The sequence below is a fragment of the Accipiter gentilis genome, chromosome 3, assembly GCF_929443795.1.
Source record: "Accipiter gentilis chromosome 3, bAccGen1.1, whole genome shotgun sequence".
In the NCBI taxonomy this organism is placed as follows: Eukaryota; Metazoa; Chordata; class Aves; order Accipitriformes; family Accipitridae; genus Astur; species Astur gentilis.
The window spans coordinates 17,406,938-17,432,132 of record NC_064882.1 but is presented as its reverse complement, the minus strand read 5'-3'; the positions used below and the strand labels follow the sequence as shown (position 1 = coordinate 17,432,132).

General features: G+C 38.6%; 1 protein-coding gene across 5 annotated transcripts in view; it reads left to right on the top strand.

Moving 5' to 3' along the window:
* Positions 1-25,195, top strand: part of CRACD (capping protein inhibiting regulator of actin dynamics) — a 140,231-nt gene that overhangs the window by 56,824 nt on the left and 58,212 nt on the right. For 2 of the 5 annotated variants that reach the window (XM_049794157.1, XM_049794148.1), the window contains exon 2: positions 6,307-6,451. Coding sequence is in view for 2 of the 5 variants with exons in the window: in XM_049794139.1 (XP_049650096.1) it covers positions 19,711-19,735 (25 nt within the window). In the remaining 3 variants the exon portion in view is untranslated. Of the gene's footprint in view, positions 1-6,306; positions 6,452-19,667; positions 19,736-25,195 lie in introns of those variants that run through there. The other 3 variants (XM_049794139.1, XM_049794132.1, XM_049794163.1) reach the window with 2 other exon arrangements.

Here is a 25,195-nt window from a genome sequence, read left to right as displayed (position 1 = left end):
AAGAACATGATATCTTGTTTTAAAAGAAGAAAAACCCCTTACCTCTTCTGAAGGCACTGTTACATGTAAACTGTGCAGAAGAGAAGCCTAAGCCCAGGGAGAGGTTGGGTTCTCATTTATTCCTTGCCACTTTACACTTAAATTCTGCCAGTGTAAGTATAACTAAACACTGCAATAAAGTGTACTTTGATTCACGCTTGAGCAAGCTCCCTGTGGCTAGGGCAGGTTGAGGTTAGCCAAGCATGATCGGGTAGTCTGATAGCGAAGTTCTCTCTAACACCCTACAACACAGGGAAAAGTAAAGTGTTATTTTGATTTAGTTGCTGTTCAACATCAGTGAAGGTAAAACTACAGCATGCTCTGGCTATGCTACAGCACTGCTGTGTGTTAGTGCATTGCAAAAATGCACCCATTTTCCTACTGCAGTGCCATCAAGCTTCCCTAAACCCAGGTGAGTTTTCCCTTCTCCATACCTCATCAGCAATAATATTCTGCAGGTCAGTCTCATTTACCCATCTGTATGTCCCCCAGTGTCTTTTGATGCAGCTTTGCTGCTCACCTCTGCAAATATAATTAACCTTCACCGCCCCTAGCTGTGCTGGAGGGAAGTGAGGGACTGCGGAGGTGAGCAGGGCACAGAGCTGCAATGCGTGTGTGCGTGTGCAGGGGAGTGGTTGGCCCTGCAAAATCTATGTTTTTCATACGAAGACCTGGCAGGCTTTTCTGAGAAGACTGTTTCTGCCTTTCAGTTTGGGAGATCAAAGCTTCCTTCTTACTCAGTCTTTTGCATGCATTTGAATTTTATCTGTACAACCTTGACTGGAGAGATGACTTTTTAATGGTGTCAGCCTGACCCAGGAAAATTACAATGTCAACAGCAGTCATTCTGCAGGTCTGACAAGGTTAATCCAATTTTATCCTATTTACTCATGTCATTGTTTGGCTTGTGATAAACAGGGTTGTACTTTTTAAAAAAATACAAAAGTTTTCCTATTTTTGTTCCCTACATATGGAAATTGCTTTCCTGGTTTCTTTTCCGTTTTCACAGAATCACAGACTGGCTGAGGTTGGGAGACACTGCTGGAAGTCATCTGGTCCAACCTCCCTGCTCAAGCAGGGTCATCTAGAGCTGTTTGCCCAGGACTCTGTCCAGTTGGGTTTTGAATATCTCCAAGGATGGAGACTCCGCAACCTCACTGGGCAACCTGTGCCAGTGCTCGGTCACCCTCACAGTAAAAAAGTGCTTTCTGATGTTCAGACAGAACCTCCTGTGTTTCAGTTTGCACCCATTGCTCCTTGTCCTGGCACAGGGTATCACTGGGAAGAGCTTGGTGCAGTCCTCTTCACACGCTTTCCATCTTTCTAGCTTGTTACTTGCCCTTGCAGGTATCATTCAGAAGTACAGGCTTGTGGAATACTGCTGATAGTCAGCTCAGATCTTTTTGGGGTTTTTTGGTCTTTTTTTTGGTCCTAATTTTCTTACTTGGGTTTGCACCTCAGAAGAGTATTCCTTGCAAGGCGTGGCTGAAAATAACAGTGTAAAGAGTTCTGGGAGAAGTCTCCACTCCTACCTCTACCACTATTGAAAACTGAGAGCTGAACATTTTTATTGCTTGTTTTTCCTTCAAGCACGAAGGAGCTGTATGAATGAAATGACTTTTTGTGATATCCTAGAGTTCCAGGACACAATACATGTCAATGATAATAGATGAGCTAAGTTACCAAAGTTTTTCTTAACCCAGGATTCATGCACTCCTTTTTGAGATATTATTTATTAACAGTGATTTTTACATTTTCTGTTATTTGTAGTTCTTCTAATACTAGTACTGAATGTTTAGCTTGTTATTTGTCTCTCAGGAAAGCATATAAGGGATTTAATTTTGGTTGAGGACTGAGAACACACTTTGCCCACCACCTTTGGGTATTATTTTCTGCATATGGAGCAAGAACATGATTTGCTCACTGTATTTGGATGGATAGAAGAGGTGCACTTACTAGTATGGTGGTAGCCCCTTTTGAAATAAAATTCTGTCTCATACTTTTCCTACACATTTTGTTAAAAACTGTAACTTGCAGAAACTAGGAAAGGGCAGGGCAGGTCATGTCTGCTGGCATGTTCTTTTTCTCTTAATGAGTCCTGGTAATTGCAGTGAGGGGATTCATTCCCCTTGAACAGTCCAAATGTCTGACTTTGGGAAGTAAGTAGTGCTCGATAGACTTTACCTGCCATTCCATGGCTCTGTGTGTGTGTGTGTGCGCGCACATGCGCGTGAACTTATACACACATGAATGTTTGTGGATTGTGCTCCCTGCAGGGGCTAGAGAGTCAAACTCAAGTTTGGCGCCATGATAAAATGTTGATATGATCTAGTATGATCTCTGGAGATTGTTTATTTTCTTAGCTTCAAGCAGTGGACACTAAGCGATACATTGACAGAGAGGATAATCCAAAGTAATGGAATTGTACGATGTGCAACACAAAACCATCTCAGTGTTTGGTACAGAGAAATGAATGTTTCAGTGGCCACCAAAGAAGTGCATGAGGGTTCTTTTGGTTTTGGTTAAAAACTAAACCTTGGTATCAAAATGTACTATAACTTGTTAGTAAAACAACTTGTGTCTTAGTACTAATTTGTTTCCTAAGCCTGATAATGCCAAAAGTGCTTTTCTGAATTGTACTACTTTTCATAGCTAACAACTCATTGCAAATTTTTATCAGTAAGTAGTCTGGGAAAAAAAGGTCATCTTTATTGCTATTCCATATATGTGTACCAAATACTTTAAATTAGAGGTGTTATTAAAATTAATTTGAGCATCATGTTTTTTAAATGTGCTAACACTGTTTCTAGTGCAGAATGATCTACCAGGTTCTAAAGAAACCTTGCAATTCGTAGAGGGATCATCTTCTTGCTTATGATACAAAACACTGAGTCACAGCTTTCAGTATTTTAACTGAAAGATATCTCTACACTATTGCTCTTTCAGAAGTTGTTGGTGCTGGCTTTCTCTGCCTGATGAGAATTTTTTTTTTTTTCTTTAAATCAGAAGTTTTCTTTGCATATGAAAAAAATTATTCTGTGAGTAATGTTGGCTATATTTACCTGTGGAGTACTAAACATAATATTTTCCTTTTGGAGTGTTACTCAGCTATCCTGAGAAGTTGAAACATGCTCTTAGAAAAACAGGGACTTAACAGACAGCAGGAAAAGAAATAGCAGGGTCCTTTAGTGGACAAATATTTGATGGTTTGCCATGCTTAATTGCCTTCTAGTCTTGTGTTGTGTGGTGAAATAACAACCATGTGGACTACATACAAGAACAACTATTGTTGTTCTGAAATGCTGAAAATAGACCAGTTGATCAATTTACCACTTGTAACTCTAGCATTAGGGTAGGTATTTTCAGGGAGCTGCTTTTATAATGGCCTATTTCTGTTCTAAAGTTTTGTACTATTATTATGTCTTGAGGTAAAGCGTAGATTGTAAAAAGGTAAAACGCAGAATAGAGAGCTCTGTGTCCTCCAACAAAATCTTGAGAAACTGAAGCAACTTTTTATTTCCTGATTTCCACTCTGGTTGGATTTTCATGGGCTCTGGGGCCCGGTATCATTGCTTCTGTCTGCTACTTATTACTGTGGAATATAGTAATTTTCCCTAAGTGTATGCAGAGTATGCGTCTGCTTAGCTTTCCATGCTGGAAATATATATTTCTAACTCTGCATTGAATTTTATGGCTGCATTGGAAAGGGACAATGTAGAATAGTTTCCTGAAATAATCTTTGAAGGTCCAAATCTTCCATGCTGGCCTGTCTGCAAGAATTTCCTTTTCTTTAAAATGTTTCCCTATCCACCTGTCTCCCCTTTTTCGCCTGAGAATAAAAAGTGTTATTAAATAGAAAGAAGACCTTTTTTGTTTATTACTGCCAAAGCATCTCCTTGTGCGCTTCTTGAGCTTAGTGTTCAACACTGGCTATGCTTTCTTTTTCTTGCACCTTGAACAATGGGCATCTGTATTATACCTAGGAGTTCAAAGTCCTTTAGATTCTGATTTTCAAGAACAATGAACTAATTCAGAGGTTGGTCCGTTGCTCGCATGCTTCAAAACCTTAACCACCAGCATGAAAATTGACACTCCATAATGGCAGCCACTGGTAGATTTACTGCTCCCCTTGGGATGCACACAAGGTGATAGACCTGAAGTCTCAGTTACAGCAGGCTCTTTATTGCAGGTGCACTGAACTCCCAGCGTCTGCTGTGCCACAACCATTAGCATAAGTCAGTCAGGTGCAGGAGGGGCAGGGAAACATGTGAAATTAGCAGACAGTCCCACTGATAGATGTTCTCTGCTCTGCCAGTTAACAACACGACGTCTGCAGGGTAGGGGCTGTCAGAGAGGTTGTGCTGGAATTGTCAGAGAGGATAATGCAAAGTAACGGAATTGTACGATGTGCACCACAGAACCATCTCAGTGTCTGGTACAGAGAAATGAATGTTTTAGTGGCCACCAAAGAAGTGCATGAGGGTTCTTTTGGTTTTGGTTTTAATTTAAAAACTAAACCATGGTATCAAAGTGTACTATAACTTGTTAGTAAAACAACCTGTGTCTTAGTTGGCTGCATGCAAGATTTACACCTATGAACTAATAAAAATCTTTGCACTGACAATTGATTACTGGGAGGGCTCTTTGTGAAAAAGCAAATACATACCTGCCTGTTCTGCTAGAACAACATTGACCTGATATCTTGTTGCAGGCCACAGTCTTTCCATGCTCAACCCATTGCACATGCTATTTTCAGTACTGCATCTTGTGCCCATAAACAAGAGGGTAGTGCTGAGTCTACGTGTGAAAATTAGATTTGAGGTTGATGTGCGTATACGAGATTTTAACAGCTGGAGTTCCCAGTTACACACAAATACCAGTTGTTCGAAACCTTCACAGTTTGTCATATGCGTTAGAAGTACCTTTCTTTTTTTTTTCTTTTTTTTTTTTTTAAATTTGGCCTGACAAACTAAGGATGTTTTCATACTGCTTTTTGAGATCTCGTTCACACCTTGGAAGACATCCTGAATGTTATGAGTAGTGCAGAGTCAACGAGGTGCTAATTTCTCATTTCTCAGCTTAAATGAACTTTACCTTTTTCCAGATGCCTTTGCTAGGATCAGCATGGATCCGGGTAATCTGTCCTGGCAGCCTGAGAGTGCCCACCAACACTTAGCCCATGAACTTCAGCAGTAGTTGAATATTGGGGCTAATAACCCCACAATTTAATGCCTGCAAGCTGTTCTGTTTGATTGCCAATGCACGTATCCTTGTCTTGTCAAATGGAACATGATTTAGCCGCTACCCTAATTACATTGTTCTGACAAAATACTCTTATTTGTAGCTGCCCGAGGATATAAGGATGAACGAATATAGGAAATACTACTGTTAAGAGTGTGGGAATAGGACAGTTGCCACAAAATCCCTACCTGATACTTACCTTTAGTTATATGTAAAGTGAAGCATAACATCCGTAATAAGGGTCAAAAACTTTTGAGGAAAATTTTACATCATGCTTTTGTTCAAAATTGCAAAATTGGTTTCAAATTTTTCAATGTAAAACTAAAAACTAATGAAACTAGAAGGAAAACATCTGTTAAAGAAGTAGCTCAGTTGCTCTGTGCAATTTTACAAGTTGTTTCCAGCTGCTTAAATTTTTTCTATTTTGCAGTGTATTCAAACTGATTACTATAGTTTGTGGTTTTTGTAATAAGATAATTTTTCTATTAAAAAAAGGCATTTCATACTTTTTGACAGAAAAATAATTAAAACTCATTTTTATGTACTCTAGTAGAAGGAAAATCAAAGTTATGATAAGCTCTCGTTTTAATTTTTGGAAGTTATTAGTTTTTCCTCTTGAGAAACTAGAGTCAAATACTGCATTTTTATTTCAGCAAAAACTACAGTAAAAACAGTGACATTTTTCTTGAGATATAATTGATTTAGAACTGCAGGATGTGACTGTTTGGAAGGAAAAATAAGCAAGTGTTGCTATTTGACTAGTTAGAAAGAGTAAAGAAAGACCATTTTGTATGAAAGTCTCAGAGGGAAATCCGAAGCTAATGAAAATTTCTCGGGTTGCAATAACTTTTTTTTTTTCTTTCCTTTTTTTTTTTTTATAATGCAAACGTCTCAAACCATTTACAAGAGGTGTGGCAGACAGGAATTGCTTGACTTATAAGCACGCCTCAAAAGAGGGAAAACAAAAAAATGCTCTTAGGCTAGCCTAGAAAAGGTGAACTAAAATTCTTTTTCCTTTATGCCTAGGCAGTCTGGGAGAAGAATGTTAACCACTGGTCCCTAGCAGTGTATTCTGATTTCTGATCACTTATATTAAAGAAAAATCCCCATTTCAGAGGGAGTGCAAGACCGCGTGAAAGTAGAGAATAACCACAACCCATTTTAAAAAAAGGTAAGGAAATGTTTTTCTGCTGATCCTTTAACACTGTAAGCGATGTCTTCATTTAACATTTCATTAAGTTGAAGGCAGAAGTGAAAGATTTAGATAGTAATTGAATACTGAAGTACTTATTTTAACCTGCATGTTATAAACAGAAATTTAGAAAAAAAGAGCTTTTTCATATTAAAGGAAGAATGTAATGCATGTGTTACTGTACTTAAAACTATTTTTTGCATAGCTTTTTTGTATATTTTGGAAAAAAAGAAAACAAGTATTGCCCACAACAGTAAATACTTTCTTTCATTTCAACCACTGAAGTTATTCTTAGACATACAAAGATTCATGTAGTCTCTGGTCTACCAAGCAACTCTTATTTTGCCAATACAGATACACAGTGTGTTTGTAGAATGCTGACACTGGGGATTAGAGCTAAGAAATAGTCCACCATTTAGGCTTTTATCTGAACAGATCTGCACTGTTTTCCTTTCTGCCAGGTTTTGGATTGATTGGTTATTTGTAAATTATTTACAACTCTACTTCCTTAGACGCTTCAGTTCTGAAAAGTATTGGAAGAAGCTGAAAACAGTTAAAACATACTGTCGGGGTATTTTTCTGTCTTTCTTTTTTTGGCCTGGGAAGAACATTGGAATTGTGAATTATAGGTTATAATTTCTTTCTAGAGCAGACATTGTAGAATGCAGTCCCAGGGCAAATGTGTTCATCAATGACTTCATCTGTGAACACCCTACTCTACACTGCATTTCTATAAAACTGGGTTCAGTGTCTATCTAATGTAAAAATGCTGACTTTGCTTTTGCACAAAACATTATGGTTCTGTTATTCAAAGTTATTTATGTGGTTTGGAGAATCTGTCCTGTCTAACCAGTAACACCCTGTAAATTAACAGACTATTAGTTAACTAGAAGTCCTGCCTTACTTGTGACTGTCTTGCCAAAATGTATGTTTGACTGGTGTGTTATGTGGCAAGAGAATGAATGATAATCGGGTATCATTGACAACTCTTCTGAAATGATCAGCTGGAATACACTGGCTTGTTAAGAAAAAAAGATTTTGTTTTCTTGAGATGGTCATAGTCATGAGGACATTTTTCTACCATAAAAACCTACTACACCTCAGCTGAAGGTACACAGGTGTTTTCGAAATACCAATTTGTGAGATGTTGTCTGTTAATGTATTATGGGTAGGATGTGTTCCTATTTTTTCAAAGCAGGAAGATACGATTTGTGCCACCATCAATGGAAAGTGCCCTGTGAATGCAGGATGCTTTCTACGTGCTCTCTGTAACCTCATATTTCCATGCCACATGTGTGTAAGAGTTACAGATTCTGAGCTATCTTCTGTTTCCTTTTAATAGATTTCATCTTTGCAAGCAAAAGGGCTGTTTTCAAATAGCGCATTTTATAGTTTGCCAAGTAAAATACAATACCCATTGGCTTAAAACACAAATATTCAAAGAGCAGTCTATGAGAGTGGTCAGTTGCATTATAATCTCCAGCTTGGCTAAAACAAATTACATAAATAAAGCATGCCAGACATATATTTCTGTATAGAATTTGCATATAATTTTTTTTCTTAGAGATTTAAAGCAATTTTTTTTTTTCTGACTGTACCACTCCCATACCTTGTTGTTATAATATTCTGCTTTTTACTTCAGAAGATAGGGCCAAAACTTTAACAGGAAATAATTTGTACTTTGAGTAGAGATTTTTGCTTTATTCATAAGATCCTCTTTGTTGTAAATCATTGTAAATGTTGTGTTAGTCAATTTTTGAACAAGTTTACTGAAGTCTAGTATTTTATTTTTTTTAATACATACATTTTTTTCTAGCTCATTCTGCCATTTCACATTTTCTAGGTTAAGATGCTTACAGCTTCAGACTGATATTTATTGGTGAGCCTATCCTGCTTCTCCAGAGGCTTCAGTTTTCCTTTAAAGGCACACTTTTAGTTTTCATTCTTCAAAAAAAGGGGAACAATAGGAAAGCCTCTGTTCTTCTATGTTCTATTAGTGATGTCATTTGTATCATCCAAAGCTGTTTTTTCCCCTTTATTCCATTAATTTCTTGTTCTCCTTCTTTTGCCTCTCTTGTTCTATATGTTTACCTGATTCAGATTTCTTTCTTACAGTAACTGATGACTATGGATACATTTGATTGTGTTCTTTCAGTCACATTAGAGAAGGTACAAACAACAAGGATTTTATTAAATGAGTCACTGTGCAATAACTAGCTATGCAAATAATCTATTTCCTTATTTTAATGAAGAGGTCATGTCAAGAAGACAGAGACCTTGATTTAATCAACATTTTGTTGTAGCATTTGTTCATGATTGATCTTTGAGAATCCTAGACTTTTTTTTGTGATACACTTCCAATAAATTTTAGTGATAATTAGAATAAACCTTAATGTGAAAAGTCCCTTGATTTGTGAACCCTCTACATATTCTTAATGTGAATGAATTGGTTGTCTTCTCAAATTTAATAGCACAAAACCAGCCAGGAAGTCTTTCATTGTAAACAGACTCTGATTTCATGCTCTTCTGCAATTCAGCCTTAGCTTGCTTTCGTGCCGAACAATGTCATGTCCTCATTCTAGCCCAGTGCAGGAGTGACCCTACGCACAAGAGAAAGCAGCTCATTTAATCCATGGTTTGCTCACCTGGTGCCTCTGGCCATGCGGGTCTGGGACCTGGGGTGGTGAGCTGTAGAGCTCAGCTGGGTAGCTCCATGCTTGCACCATGTGGAAAACTCTTAAAAAACTCATCTGTGCTTACTACATCCACATCTGCCCACTGTGCGGCTCTCTCCAATGAGCGTCCTACTCACAAAGAACAAACTTCTTTGTCTCCTCCATGACTGAAGAAGAACAACCAAGAAGATGACCTGAGAGTTGCAGCAATCTGAAATGATGTTCACAGTTCCATGGAAAGTTTTTTCTGATACGCAACTGACTAATTAGTTCAGAATATCACACTGTCTGCAGAACCACACAGAACTTTGCAGCAGGAGTTGAAAAGTCGGATAGTTAAATCCATGTGCTGTTTGTTGTAGGGCAATAATTACAGTAAAAATTCTAAAGATTTTGATGCTCTGAAAACTATGCTGTAAATATCAAGTACTTGTTTCATATATCATTTGAGGAATCTCCTAGTTGTATGTATTTCTCTATGTGGCCAACTTATAGGGAATTGGAGGCTACCAGCTTCTGAGCCTAGGTATTTAGTCCTTCTCTTTCTAAGAGTTGTGAGATCTTTACCTAATATTTACCAGGTTGGCAACATGTAAGCTTTTGGAAGTTGAGAGGGTTGGAGTTTTTTAATTATTTCTGGCAGGGAAGTTGAGGGCAGTAGGGACATCTGTTGTAATGTGGAAGCTACACCTGACAATTTTGGGATCTCCAAGAGAGCCTGGAGAGAGTGGCTCCAAGCAAATGGCACAAGCTTCTCTACAGAAATTTCCTTTGAAAGGTAATACTATCATGCTGAAGAACAGTCTTATCCTTGATCAACTTGCTTTGAAATAATTGTAAGACAAGTGTAAATAAAACAACAGATGAACAAAAGAAGTTGCCATGTCACATTTTTCATGTTCCTTAAACCTCTTGATATATAACTTAACTAGTTAACTTTTGCATCTGCTCTGTTTCCCCAGGAAGCTACCCAGTATACAATAAACTTGTTTTGATAATTTTGCAAGAATATGTTTTTCTGGTTTTACTTCCCTCGGATAAGATGGACGGTATATCTATGTTAATATCAGAGCAGTGTTTATATTCAGCCTCTAGATGCCTATGCGTTTTTGAGTCTTTGTGTTCTATATAAAGCAAGAATTTTAGAAACATGAATATAATAGCTTCTAAGGCAGAGCTAATTTTTGTGAAATTATTTGATTGCCATAGTATTGCTTGGTTCTAATTAAATCAGTTTCTTTATTTTAATTACCAAGTTGTAAGTGGAATTGCGGGCTTTTTTCCTAGTTAGATTCAATAGTTCCAAGCAAGAGTTCCATGCTCACCAGAAGTATTTTGGAGCAGCTTATATCTCAAAATGGGGCCCAAACTGTGAAGCTTGACTGGTTCCTGAGTTTTTTCAATGTGCTCAAAATATCTTGTGTCAAGTCAATTTTTTTCACAAGGCCAGGAGCCATGTTTGCAAAATCTAGATCAGTTTCTGTTTGGATTTTTATTTTTGTGGTCCTGCGGATGACAGGAGCTTATGCAGTTAATCCAGGTTTAGTTAATCTGTAGGTTATGTTCTTTTGATTTCTTCTATGCTGAATTCTGAGAGAGTATCAGTGAAGAGTACTGTAGGGCGAAATTATCTGAGGGCAATAGGTGATTTATGCTTCCTCTAGTACTTTTAGAACTCAGTCAATTAAAGGATTCCCTATGGTTATTTTTTGTTTGGCTGCCCCTACATTAGAGTTTTAAAGTTCAAATCTGGATATTAAGAGTACTCAGGAATTCAGGTTTGTAGGTTTGGGACAGTCAAAAACTGACACAAATCCTGATTTGACTTTGCTGAAGCGGTATTTGTGTTTGTGATGTCCTGCCTTAAGTGTCCAGCAGTGGCTAAATAATCTTAGAAGCCTTAACTCAGGAAAAGAGAATCATGTGGTTAATTTTAACATGATTTAGTGCTGAAAGCTCACTATAGCTCTGGGCTTTAGTGGCTGACTAGGATGGAGAAAGGTAAAGCTCTTCGGGAAGTTCTGAAAGAAAAAGACACCCATGTAGATATCAGACCTAATTATGATACAGCATGTTAAATTCAGTACTGGCAATGGACTGACTATCTGGTCTGTATTCAGAGATCTAAAATGCCCTGTGGCCTTCTTCCCCTCCATCTGAATGAATCTCTCAGCTGAAGTGCAGCTCGGAGACCTAGGCAGCTTTTTAAATGCTGCCTGTGCATACTTTCTTATTTTTATTTCATGTTTCACCACACTGCTTGATCTTCTTGGGGATCTGTGATGTCCTGAACTGGCAGTAGGCAGAGGTGTCTTCAAGACAAGGTCCTTCTTCAGCTCCATCATCTTTATCATTAAGTAGGAAGGGAAGCTGAACTCTCCTGTCATGGTTGGATAATGTTTCCCACTGCAGGGTCCTGCTGAGGTTGGTAATTTTTGTTGATATAACTCAGGATAAAACAATGTCAATAGTGCTGTTTTGTACCTTACTCTTTTTCCATATTGCATATGTTATTGTGTAAAAGTAAGATTTCTCAAAAAAAAAAATAAAAATGGTTCTGGTGATAAAGCAAGATTATGAAAGATTTATAACCCACAGGCAAGTTTTACTAGAAAAACTCTTCAAGGCCTTTTAAATTGTTATTTTAATCTGACTACATGTTTTACAGAAGGACAAATGCTGCAATTTTTAATGACTATCATCTCTTTAGATCTGGAAGATATAATGTGCCATTATAATACTCCTATGTAACATAGGCAGTAAAAGTATCTTTTATTGAGCCCATTAATGTAGTTGTTTACTCCTTGGTGAATCTTAAAGTATGGAAATCATGCAACTAGATAATGTAATTTGAAGAGAATAACTTTCTTTAAAAAGATTTCCTTGTAATTCTACAGCATTCAGGTAGCTAATACAGTGCTTTATACCGTAATATTGTTTAAACTGTTTAATATAGCGTTCATGTATGGCACTATTTGCTTATTGTGTTAAATAGAAATACTGCAAATATCATTTAAAGTATTTATTATATAAATACATAATACTATTAGTTGTTTCCATTAGTGATCAGAGGAAGAAATACAGACAGTAAGATGGAAAACATGCTCTGCACAATATGACCTTCTTATTACAGGGCTCTGTGATTCCTTGCAGGGGTGACTTACTGGTGCTGCTGCATTTTGTTATGAAGCACAGCTATAATTTTCACGTATTAAAGATTTCATAATGTAATGACTGTTGTACCCTCACAATACTGCTACTGCATAGTTCCAAAGCAGCCTAAAATGTAAGACATTTTACTGCATGAAAGATGATTTAAAAATAAGGGAAGCTTAACCTCATGTTTGACTTCAAAATCTCAGTGGTTATATAAATGTGTTGTGCTATACTTCTTGTTTCAGTAACATTTGAAAAAAAAAAAACCCAAACAAAAACACCCACAAAAAAACATGGCTGCAGCTGAAAGCGATACTAACCAAAATGTTCACTCTGAGGTACTGGGTACTGATGATTCAGGTACTGTAAAAATAAACTGGTTTTTTGGTTGTAAATTAAAGAGACAGAACACATTTTCATTTTATTTATAGAGGAAGCTTCTTCCTTCCTCATAAGTTACTGCGAGGAATCTGCTTATGCCTGTGTCTGAAAATTGTAGAGTTGACCAGGCTGGTCTTGCAGTTCCTTCTTACTGCAGATGGGTCTCCCAGTGTCTTTCTTACATGGTCTGGAGTATATTTGATCACTTGGGCTAGCAAGATCCAAGTATTTGTATAGGGAGTCTAGGTTACAGGTTTTTACAGCAGGATTTGATTTAGTATTTTCTTCCTTGCTTCCCTTTCTTTTCTTCTTTTTCCCCATTATTTCAAGCTGTAGCAATGTTCACCTTAATTCTAGTATTCTGTGAACAAAAGAATCCTAGAAACTGGCTCTGAGAAGCAATACTGTATTCAGTTTATTTTGTCCTTCCTCTTCTAAGTGTAGGACTGTTAATTTCATTATATTTCTGAGTACCTTATCAAGGTGAATGTTCTTGCACTTCCTGTACGTGTCCACTTGTTTAATATACTTTGTTGAGAAACTTCTCCTGATACTGAATCTAAACTTTCTCTGGCAACATTTTGTCCTAGAAGACACTTAGAGACTCCTAAACAATCCTACTCCTTTCATTCTTTGATAGTCTCACAGCAAAAATCAAAGTTTAGTGCTGAAAGATGAAACTATCTTCAAGGATTCAAAATATAATCTTTTCTATTCCCAAACTTATGGTATTTCCTCTCTTAAGCTATAAAAAGAAAGCTGCCATAAGGAAATCTCCAGTGGTGGAAACATAGGAAGGAATTATGGAAAACTAGATCATAAAGAAAACAATTCTTTTATGTTCCAGTTCAGGAAGTTGCTTGAGGATAAATTAAACTGAATTCCTCAGTTGGGGTTTTGGAGTCGTAGTTGCATACATCATTAGTGAAAACAATACCATCTGTATATTTTACTTCTGTTGAAGTGTTTTTAAATAGGCTGAAGACGTCTTACTTATTTCCCCTCGTCATATTCCCAGCTGCTCTCATGGAAACTAGCACCCTTCCAAGGAAACTGGCCCAACAATTTGAGAATTAACAGACCAGATAATACATTTTAAAAGACTGCCACATGAAAATGAAAGGCACTTATCATCACCTATAGCTTAATAACTTGTAATTCATATTAAGTACATAAGGGAAGTTTATATAGCCTTTGTGATGTCTATACAAAGTTGTAAATGGACAAGCCTACAATTCAGTCAGTTGAAAGAGAGTATGAATATGTAGGAATGAGGAGATATTCTTACGGAAATCTTAATTCTGAAAAGCATAAAACATTTCCAAAGACTGAAATGCCTCTTAACCTGCAAAGAAATCTGGCCTATGTTGAGCATTAATTACAGAAGCAGAAGTTAACAGTGCTTTCTCTGGCTTTAAAGATTTCTAATCTGTATCAACTAACTAAAAGTTAGATGAGCAAGATCATCCAAGATCATTCCAGCAATAGTGTTTATCATATTAGTGCAACAGAACAGACCCAGGCTATTCATCTTTCTTATAAGTGCTTGACTCTGTTGGTGGCAGCAGGGTGTATAAAAAGTAGATAGACTTTTTGGGGAAAGACTTTGTTGCTTGTATTAAAATAGATGGTTGAGCTAATTATGGAATGGGAGTGGGGATTTTTAAATCCCTGCACTAAATGCCTATTTCTCCTTACAGTTTTAAGAAGCTTGGAAGAACTGTGCAATGGTAACTCTTCAGAGTTAAAATACTGCTGAAAGTTGTCCCCTGAAAAGTCATAATTCAAGCTCATGAACTGCCAGTTTTCTGCTAATTTCATGGCCTTGACTTCAGAAATCCCCAAATCCACGAGGCAGTGATTTTAATCTTTATTTAGGATTCACTTGTAGCTGATCTTGTTTAAATCCCCTCTGCCTCCTTATTTTCCTCCCCCCTCTTTTCCTGCTGTCAGCCCTTTATTCTTCATCAGTTTGCTTTAAAGGCCCAGGGTGGATGAGTCAGTGATTCCAATCTGTATCTGCTTAGATACCAACTCCCTTTTAGGGATAGCAGTATCATGCTTTACCTCAGTAGGCAGTCATGCTTTTCGAGCGATTTTGACATCTAGAACTTTCTTTTATTAGATACTGACTGCTGCACTCCTCTCTTTTTCAGAAAAGGGTGGTCTCTGGGGTCTCTTTAAAAAAAGAAAAAAAAAAAGGAACAAAAAACCCAGCTCTTGGCTGCACAGATATTAGCAATGTGATGAAGATTCAGACTGGTTTAATCTTGTGTTGATCCCTCACTTTCCCCTCTTGTCCACTCATCAATTGTTCATGCATCTTCAGTCAGCTGAACATCTATCTCTTTGCCTTCCTGCCTCCAACCAGTCCTCTCCTCCTCCACGCTCGCAGGGAACCCCTAACACCGGCACTGCCAGACCATGTGGCACTGAATTTTGCTTTTGTGTGACTTGACAGTTTGGTGCGAAGCTAATACCGTATCTCTGCCTTGCTAAATAAAGAAGAGGCTGTATGTATCTGGAATAAGAAAGGCTGAAAAGCCAAAATACCTGGCGAGAGAGAGATCTTCTGTGCTGTCGCCACAGCAGCACCTGAGTGCTCGAGCAGGTGCAAGATGCCTCTGAAGCACCATAAATGCCACAATTGCTCCATGCTCTGGAGCTGCAGCCACCCACACAGATTAGGTGTCTCTCACTTGAAGGGAGTGAGGAAGGAGGGAACGTTTTTCTCCCTCTTTAATTCTCTCTTCATCTGTAAAGCTAGGAGAAAGCTGGAAGGGTAACACATGATGGTATTGTTCTGTGTTCATTTTTTCCAAGCACAGTATTGAAAATGCTTCTGTCTCTTTAAAACGGTGTGGTATTTTGTGCTGTGACTACTACTGAACGTGAAGTTATTTGAGTGAACAGAATAACTTCTTGTGTGTTGAGGTGTGAGGTGACCTCATTATTCCTAAATCTGTTCCTGTTTTGTAGCACTTCTTATTCAGCTCTAATCTTTCAGCTGCTTGAGTGTTTTTATTTCTGCTCTGGTTATGTAATAGAATTTTTTTGAAATGTCAGAACCACAGCAACATAAGTTGGTTAGTTGAGCCAACCTGGTAGAAATTTAGCTGCTCATAGATAAGACAATAACAGAGCAAGATTAAACAGGGTTCGTGGCTTAATAATAAGGAGCAACACTTGCCAGGCTTTACTTCAGTGCAAGGATGTTGATTAATACAAGAGATGCTTCTTTCCAACCAAGAGCTCTGGTAAAGGTGTGAAAAAAATCATCATTTTGTCTTTGCTTGCACAAAGTCAGGGCTTCAGAGAGGTGTTGTGTTGAAAACTCTGCTAAATTGGTGTTCCCCGTCTGCCTTCAGAAGAGCATGTTGTGGGGAGCGCTGGTAGGCACTCTGCAATCAGTGCTCGCTCCAGGACAGAGATGCACATCTCTGGGGAGACGCTGCTCCCTTCGACCCTTTGTGTTTTTGCTGCTGCTGAGGACCGTGCTGTTGGGACTGTTTATCTGGAAATGGGGCACCTCTCCACTCACAAGGAAATGAAAAAATTATTTCTCAATGTTCACCCAGTGGGCACCGGGCAGCCTTGCTGGTCATTACCAAGTAGAGTTTGAAGAAGCAGATTAGAGGTGGATGACTGTATATACCATTGCAAATGCCATATATTGTCGAATTTCTTGTGCTAACTTGAGGGTTTTTCCATTTGGACCTCCAGGATTTAAGAGACAAATGAGACACAAGAGTCCAACTATGTTGCTGGAGCGCTCTCTTTATTGCCTCCCGAGCAGTTCCCATGAGATGTGTTTTGTCTAAATAATGCATCTCATCTTTTGTATCATTAACCACCCTTCAGAAACTTCCTGGCTTCCAGTGAAGCAGTTTTTGCCTGGTTCATTGTCTGCCACGCTCTTTTACTTGATTTCTCTTACTAGCTTCAATATTCTCCACTGGTTGCCTGTAGCCTGGAGCACTTGCGTGAGTTGGTAATCTGTGGGTTTTTTAACCAGCAGGTAAGTTTTCTGACCAAGCATGTTTCCTGAGTTAAATTATTGGAGTCTAGTGCTCCAATATCTACAATAGCCTCCAATATGTACAATTACATGACAAGGTTTTAGTAATCCCACTGTCTCGATTTCCTGTCTCATCCAAAATAGGTCAAGATGAAATATGAAGTCAGCTAAGCTGGCAAGAGGGGGCAAAAATTTTAGTTTGGCATCAGCAGATGGCATCGCTGCCAATTCAGTGATGTGAATTATTTAATTACTCTGCTGAAGAAAATGTAAAAGCAAAACACCCCATGTGCCTAAATATTTTTTTGATTTTACATGAACTGGAGTTGTCTGGGGAATAACTAGAGCCTTTTAAATGTCTACTGCATTACACTCTTCAGCTATCAAAACCTACTTTCATGTAAGTCAAAACCTTTATTTTTCTTTTTAAACTTTGCACATTTAGTTTTGTCACTTCACCTTTTAATCCTCTTTCACTTAATGTTTTGACATGTAAGAAAAGCTTGTGTTTCAATTTTCATCCCTGCTTAAACAGTGGAAGGCTGTGGCACTGGTGGCAGGCAGTTTGGGTGTGACTGAGATAAAGCTGGTATTAGGAAGTTATAGGGAGTGGTTTCTACCTCTTCATCACAGGATTGTCCACTAGTTGTCTTCATGCCTGTTGTCCCAGTGATGCTGTTCCTCAGCTGCTGTTACAAAAAGTCCTCTGATAACCTTGTGTGGTGATTAAACACTGCTAATTGTCCTTGGGTAGGAGATTGTTTCTGGGTCATTCATGCATCTCCAACTTTGATGCTAGATTAGGTAGTCCCTCTAAGAGTTACCTCTTGACACGAATGCTTTTCAGTGTTGTAATGTTCATCTGTTGGTCTCCAAGGTGAATCTCCATCATGAGGTTTGAAGTGATAAAACTGCAAAGGACTTGAACAGCTGCAGAATGTGCCCAGGGGAGTGACCACAGCTGTGATCTGCAGAGTGCTTGCTTGGGTAGCTGTGCAGCCTTTCTGATGGTCCTGAGCCCTATTGTAAACTCTCATGGTCTGAATTAATCCCGGCTTGCTGGCTATTAGGAGGGGTGCTAGATCTAGTGTAGTGCTGTGGGAGGAAGGCTTGAGGGAGCTGGGTGAAGTGAGTTATTTGCTGCAGGGAATCTTGGTCTGTGAGCTGCTGGAGTGGAGGAAGCAGCACTTTCAGATGGGTCAAAAAGCTACGCATTTTGTCAGACCAGAGTAGTTTCATCTTTCTATTCTTCCATTTTTTATTTTTTTTTTTCTCTTTTTAATTAAAAATGAAATTGGGTGAAAGTCATTCTCTTGGCTCCTGAGAATGTTTCATTAATGAAATAAAATGTGTCCCTAAAGAAAGAAGTTGCTAAAGTCGTAATTACACATAAGTCTTGATGTATCTACCAAAGAAATCAGTGTAAGATACCTCAGAGGAGAGAGCGACAGGAGGCTATTACTCTCAAGCTTTTTATTTTATCATTCTGTCATTTTCAGTTCGATCCCATTTGCTTATGTTTTGGGGAAATGATTCTGTATGTCTGTATTTCCAGTGCTTAGGAAAATGAGGCCGCTAAGCAGCCTGCAATTCTTCAATGTTTCTCAAATAAACTGTGGTTTTAATTGACTTGACAGAGGGAGATTTAAGAAATCAGATATTATTGAATGCACTATGTACAATTGATTAATTAAAGTTTTCTTCTCTAAAGGCTTTAACTTACTGATTTCAAAAGTCTCTGTGATTGATATGCAAGTGCTAAGGACCTCTGTTTAAACCAGATGATAACCATAAACTTCTTTGGTTTCACATTAAGAAAGTACAGTCTTTCTCTAGATCTTGAGTCTTATGAGAAGCACTTTTTGGTCTAAACACCTTTGGGATATGAAGGCCTAAACTTAGCCACTTGTTGCTGGACTTTGGGTCAAACTTCTAAGATATGATTTTGAACAAACACAGTGCAGGAATTGAAAAGACAGCATTAAAACATGAATTTCCTGTAGAGGATTTTATTGCACTGTAAGCTACCTGGTTCCTGGGAGACTTGAAAATTAGACCACATATTTGTATGCCAAACTATGATCTGGGAGCCTAGCTGTACTGGGTATATTTTCCCTTAAATCCTGGCTGCAAAGATCCATTCGTGGAAGACTGGCACCTCTGCGAAAGGAGCTACTGGAGCCATGGGAAGTTTTATTCAGAGCACAGGGAAGTACTGTAGTAGGCTTTGGCTCAGCCTGTGTTGACTGAGGACTGCATAATGAAGTCTTTTTTAGGTTTTATATTAAAAACATTATTGCTTTCTAAGAGGGATTTGCATCATTGTTGCTTCTTTTATGACGATAATACAGACTGCTTAATGCTTGTCTCCATTTCATGGTACTATAGGATGCTTCAGAAAATATTAGTGCCTGGCACAATTTTTCTTGGAAAATGCAGCCTCCAGATTTCATGGTAGTTATTGACATTAAACTGTTCTTGTAAAGGTAAAAACATGGATGATAATATAATGACAGGATTTTTCTGACTTTTTAAAAACCGCTGCTGTTATTCATAGCACCTACAAAGAGTTGCCTAGTATTCCAGGTATACCTTATTGCCCTTGTGGAAAAGGTAAGCTATTTTCGGCTTTGTAGCTGGGGAATACTGAGCAAAAAGCAGTTACATAAACCAATGTACCAAATTAATATCGCATGAAAGATCAGTCAGGAGGTCTTAGCTATCAATCTGAAATCACCTTGGCTCTTGCTAGTTAAAAATCTCCCTTGGCATTTTCCACAGGGGGAGTGCTAAATAAAAACGGAGTGCTGAAATACACGCCTAGCTTGATTTTTGAGGCTGTTCCTACAAGCTTCCTATCATGTTACAGTATGTCCTTCAGAGTTCTCTTAAAAACAACAACAAAAAAAGCCAAACAAATCCTTCTCTTTGGTGATTTCATGGCTTTTGTTTCTTCCTCAGAGAAGATCAAGTCTGGAGTTTCTCTGACTTCGTCTGAAATTGTAGGCATGATCAATTTGTTTAAGAAACCTTGTAAGTATTTGACTGATTCTGTAGATTATGGAGCACATGATGTCCTGTCATTTGAAAGCTCACTGTTGAGTTTTTGTGGCTTAGTCTGGAATACTGTCAGTGGGGAGCTGGCTGAGGGGGGAATGTGCTGTGCTTATTGTTTTTAAGCAGGAGCTGCTGCTAATGTATGTGCTGCTTTTGTCCATTTTTATGGCACTCATAATAAACAGCGTTATGTGTAAAGCCGAGTCAAATCCAAACCAAAGAGGTTATTGTGGTTTATGTTTTTGTAGGTAATTCCCTGTGGCATCACTGGGAGCTATCTGCAGCACTGTGGGAAACTCATCTCCCCCAGTTTGTGTTACATCAGATGCTGTGCTTTGCTGTACCTTTTGAAACGGTCCTTTTAAGAGATGACAGTATAGAATTTATGGATTTAAATTTTGAAGTAAATAGAAAAGTATATGCTCGTTTAGGATCATCTGGATTATTTTTCAAAGTTGTCAAAAAGTTTGCTATTTTTAAAACTTACTACTGTAGTTCTAATTTCAATAGGTTTTCCTATGTTAGTTGTCAAATATTATCTCTCAGTTGCACTGATGCTAACTTATTTCATTTTTATTTCTTGCATTGGATTTGCAGAGATTATTTGACAAATTCAGAATTTGAGTTAAATGATGCAAATGGACTGAAGCAGTATTAAGCTTGTCCCTATGTGTAAATACCAAGCATGCTATCAAGCAGTGGCGCTGGGTTCATGTGGTGTCCTTCTGTTCACCTCTTTGTTGGTGTGGTTTTGGGGGGGAATGGGGATGGGGGAGGAGGGGTTGGTGAAAGTGTTCATAATAAACAGGACTTGCTTTCAACATGAGATGGTGGTTAACATCTTAACATGGCAAAAGCTTTAGTCTGTTTTTAGGCTTCCTGATTATATGTCTATTCCAGTTCAGAAGTAAATAGTATCTCTGTTTCAACTGGACTGCATGGTGTTCCGCATGAGCTTGCGCTACTGAAAAGGTATTAAGAGGGGAAAAGGCTCTCACTTGATTCACTAACTGCCCTTCAGAACAAGGTGTGGAGTCTCTCTGTCACTGTCGGTCAAGTCAAATGTGCTCTCGGGGAAAAGAAGGAGAGGAAGGACTGTAAAAAAGCCTTTACTTCTCAACAAATTATTTAATTGGCTCTAATTATGGATTTAAAGAATGGAAGTGTAAGAAGACTTACTTTGCGTGCACTATTGAGGAATTCATGTAGGAAGAAGAGACACAAGTGTTTGAAATACCTGGCTAGCTCTCTGTTGTCATCTGTTAATAATTCACACGGCCCTTTCATTTGTATTTTGTTGAAGAAAACAGAGTAGGCTTGAAATATAAAGAAGCTCTTAACTTCCTTTGTGAAGGAGTGGGAGTACAGCGTGTCTATTCAGGACAAAGAAAAGAATTTACTTTTGTGAAGTTTTCAGACTTTTTTAGTTTTCTTTTTGTAGGCAACTTCACCAGTGGCATTGTGGGAAGGAAGCTGTGCTTTTCATGTGGCTTTGACACTTGTGTTAGCTATTATTAGTTAAGTCATAACTGAGCTGCAAATTCCAGACCCAGACTTTCCCAGAATTTGGTGCCTGCTTTTGTAGAAAACCATTTGCTCTACAATTACCACCAAATAAAATGGTGCATCACTGTCTTGTCTTATACTGGGGTTTGTGGTTGATCACTGTATAGTACTACTGTGAAGACTTAAAATCCCTGGCAACCAGCTGTGGGAAACAAGTGTGATTCAATGTCATGTGAGTCTTCTCTGAAAGTTGCTGTTCTAGGAAACCTGTGTCCATGGCCACTACCTCCTTTAATAGAAAAAGGAGTGGCTAAAATATATTTGGTTTCTCTGAGGGTACTTGTGTTTCATGGATAGGATTAAAAGTAGAAAGGTAGAGAATATCTACAGTTTGCCAGCCAGTTAGCTGAGGTGAGTGATAACAATTTTGCATGCCTTGGTGGTCTTGTTCACAGAACATGCTTCTGTGCTAGGGCTTTGTTTTGCCTTTGTTTTCAGTCCCTTTTCTAAGAATCCTAGTATGTGCAATGGTTTCTGAACTTCTCACCCACAGCAAACTTTCTCTCCCAAAATGGGTAAAAACAAATTTTGAAAATATTATGCTATTAAAATCTTGTTGGTAATACCTTCCTTGAGATATTTGTTTGTTTCTGATTCCTTAAGTGTACAATTTATGTAAGAGATAGGTATGACTTACCTTACTTCTGCATAAATATTAGCACAACGCTAAAAAATGGTAACATGAACACAGGTGATATACACATCCACAAGTACTCTCGATAGGATAGCAAAGCCTTTTATACATGGAATGTGAAGTTTTAATAGCTCATGGGTGGAGACAGCCACTAACTGTCTAACCCGGTCATTTGTAGCGAAGGCATTCATTATCTTTGTTTTATAAGATTTCTTTAAAGAAAGTTGGAATGTGTGGTCTGGCTGCCTGTCCCATGGGTCAGGACTGAATTTCAAATTACTCCTCTGCTGCTTGAGCAGACTGGCTGCTATTGGAAATGAGACACTCAGCTAGGTGGAATTCTTGTCTGCACCAACCTTGCCATGCCTGCATTTATTTTTCCTAATTACTAAACAACTTACACTTAATGAGTTGCAATTAATCAGTACCTTTTGCTTTGCTACACATATAAAATTATACTTCAGTAAAGTGCTTCATGAACTAATTAGAGATCTCAACCCAGTATAGTTGGAAGACTTCTGTCCTCTAGTTTACGGGTTTCTTATTAAATAGTGAGATTAGAATCTTGTCGCCGTACTCCAAAGATGTAATCTCTTCATGTTCTTCTTCTCCCTTGGCAGACTACATTTAATTCTTATTCTGGAATGCTGTTTCCCTAAATGTCCTCTTTAGCCTATAGAGCAGAGCACTTGTCCCATTTCACAATATAGCCTAAAGCAGGGATGACCAGCTGCTCTGTGTTTGCCCCAGCTGACTACTCAGGTGCTGGAGGATAATAAGAGGCTGACTCTGCAGAAGGGTGCTTGGGGTATCCTGAAGAACAGGTATGAGCAAAGCAAACCTTACCAGTCTGATGGCATGGTCCAGCAGGGCAGGGCAGAGCAGAGAAGCACAGCTATTCACAGTGAGGTCAGACTCAAAAGTTACTAGCTCTGGTATGGAGCCTCTTCCAGCAGAAGAGAGCAGAGTCCCACAAGGCTGCCTCGGTGGCTGTGCCCTTGCCCATCAGCACCTTGAGGCACTTATATTCACTTTGCTTTCCCCCACTGTGGATCTTGGAACAAAAATTAAGATGTTTCCAGTAAAAAAAAAAAAAAAAACAAAACAAAAAACCCAAACAAACCAAAGCAAAATAAACCCCCTTCCCCCTTCAATTTGGGCTGCTTCTGCTAGAGGCCAAGTAATGCTGGTGATGACTGCATAAATTACCCAGGACTGAGGTTTCCAGAGCTGCTGCTTGGGTTCCTGTCATGCTGTGAGTAAGCACTGTGTTTCCACTGCGGCTGCAAAGGGTGATGCTGTCTTTTGCGAGAGTTTGTTTCACTGGGGCTTCTGAAGACTCTTTGATGGGCAGTTTATGTGGCAGACGGTGTAAGTAAATGAACATTTGAAGTTACAAGGAAGTAATGTGTTTTGCCTACTTCTTACCCTTCTCTGAGATGTGAGGTCTTGCATGCGTTTTCACAGCCATCCTTTCTGCCCTCTTCCTTGGTGCTGGTTAAATTTCGGATCCTTTGGTTAAAGGTTTTTGGCCTTCTTTATAGCGATGTGCAGTGCATGTGGTGTCCATGCAGCAGTGGGCTGCCATATAAGTGTTGCCATGCTGAAACACTTGCCAGCCAGCAAGACTTGCAGTTAGGTACCAGTTGCATGGATGTACACATTGACAAGGCATCTTGAAGAGGAACAGTTTCAGGTAGATAACCTGTTTCAGCTTACCTTCATTTAGCATTTGTTGGAATGTTAATAAAACAGTGAATTCTCTGGCAGTACAGCACAGTACTATAGTACTTGAGTAAAACTGGGAAAAATACTTCCCTCTGCTTTTGGAAGAACTTAGTAAAAATAGTATTGTATTTTTAAAAGCTGTTCAAATAATTTTTGCTACAAAGTAGTGAAATCTCACTGCACTCTTTTTTTGCTGTTGTTTAAGTGGTTATCCAGATGCTATCTGCATTGCCTTACCATTACTGGAGCTTTAGGATACAATGTGGGTGATGCCCTTATAGGAGTCTGTTTACCAAAGTCAAATACATGTATTTGAACACCTTTTAGTCAAATGTTTGACTGTCGTTTCCAAACTGGCACCTTTGAAGTAAGTAGCAGCTGCCCTCCAATTAATGAATATGGTTATATAGTGCCAGGTAGCTGTATGTATTTTTTCCAGGTTTTTTTTTTCTCCTAGATTTGTCAGTGATCTGCAATATGCAAGTACATGATAAATTTCATGTAGAGAAACGTAAGTGTCTACGCTTACCTTCATTTAGCATTTGTTGGAATATTAATAAAACAGTGAATTCTCTGGCAGTACAGCAGGTTAGTTGTCATTAGTTAATTTTCAGTTTACAGTCTGAAATACTTAAACCTATTTGCGCGAGTCAGCCAGCCAGAGAACAGATATATGTAGCATTAACTGTGACTGAAACAGATAAATTGCATTTGCTCAGAGTAATATTTTCTGCAAACAAATCATGAACAATCTATATCCTGGCATATATGTCATCTCTCTACCATCAGGTAGAGACATACCTGATAAATCAAGCCAGGCTTAAAACCAGAAGTTGTGGAGAGTCTCCTATTTTGTTTTGATGCAGTGCGGTTGTGCATTTTATGGTTTGGCTCCAGATAACTTACAGCAGAAAAGCAGGAAAAGGAAAAGGAGGGAGTGGTGTTTCTCTTGCAATTGAGACATACCCTCTTGTGGAAACAACCTGGAGAAAATGTTGCTCTGCGTTGGCATTGCAATGTATTCCTGCCCCGCAACTGATGAGGGGTGTTTTTCTTTCTTCCATGTAATATGTAAGACTCAGTCTTAAAAAGTGAAGAAGAGGGGACGAAGGAGTGGGAGAAGTCTAAGCTTAACTTCTACATTGTGCAAAGTTACCTTCGTATAACTGACAGTTCTGTCATTTCATATACCTAAATTAAATGGTTCTTTCCTCTGACTGTCCTGGGTGGGTGTTACTGCGCATATGGCTTTTGGGCTTTAGCTCTGCTGTTTAAAGAAGTATCAAGATTAGCACAGTCATTTAGAGCAACAGGATTTTTCTGAAAATGCAGTAGGAAACCTGGTATGGGGGTCTGACAGAGGGCTAACACAGAGCACTGGAATAACTATTCTCTTCACATAGGACTTTTGGCTGTGAATGTTAGTTTTCCCTTTCTGTATGCCACGATTAAAAGACTGCCCGCAACGTAAAGCAACAACTACTGTTGTTTCCACACTCGCTCTTGAA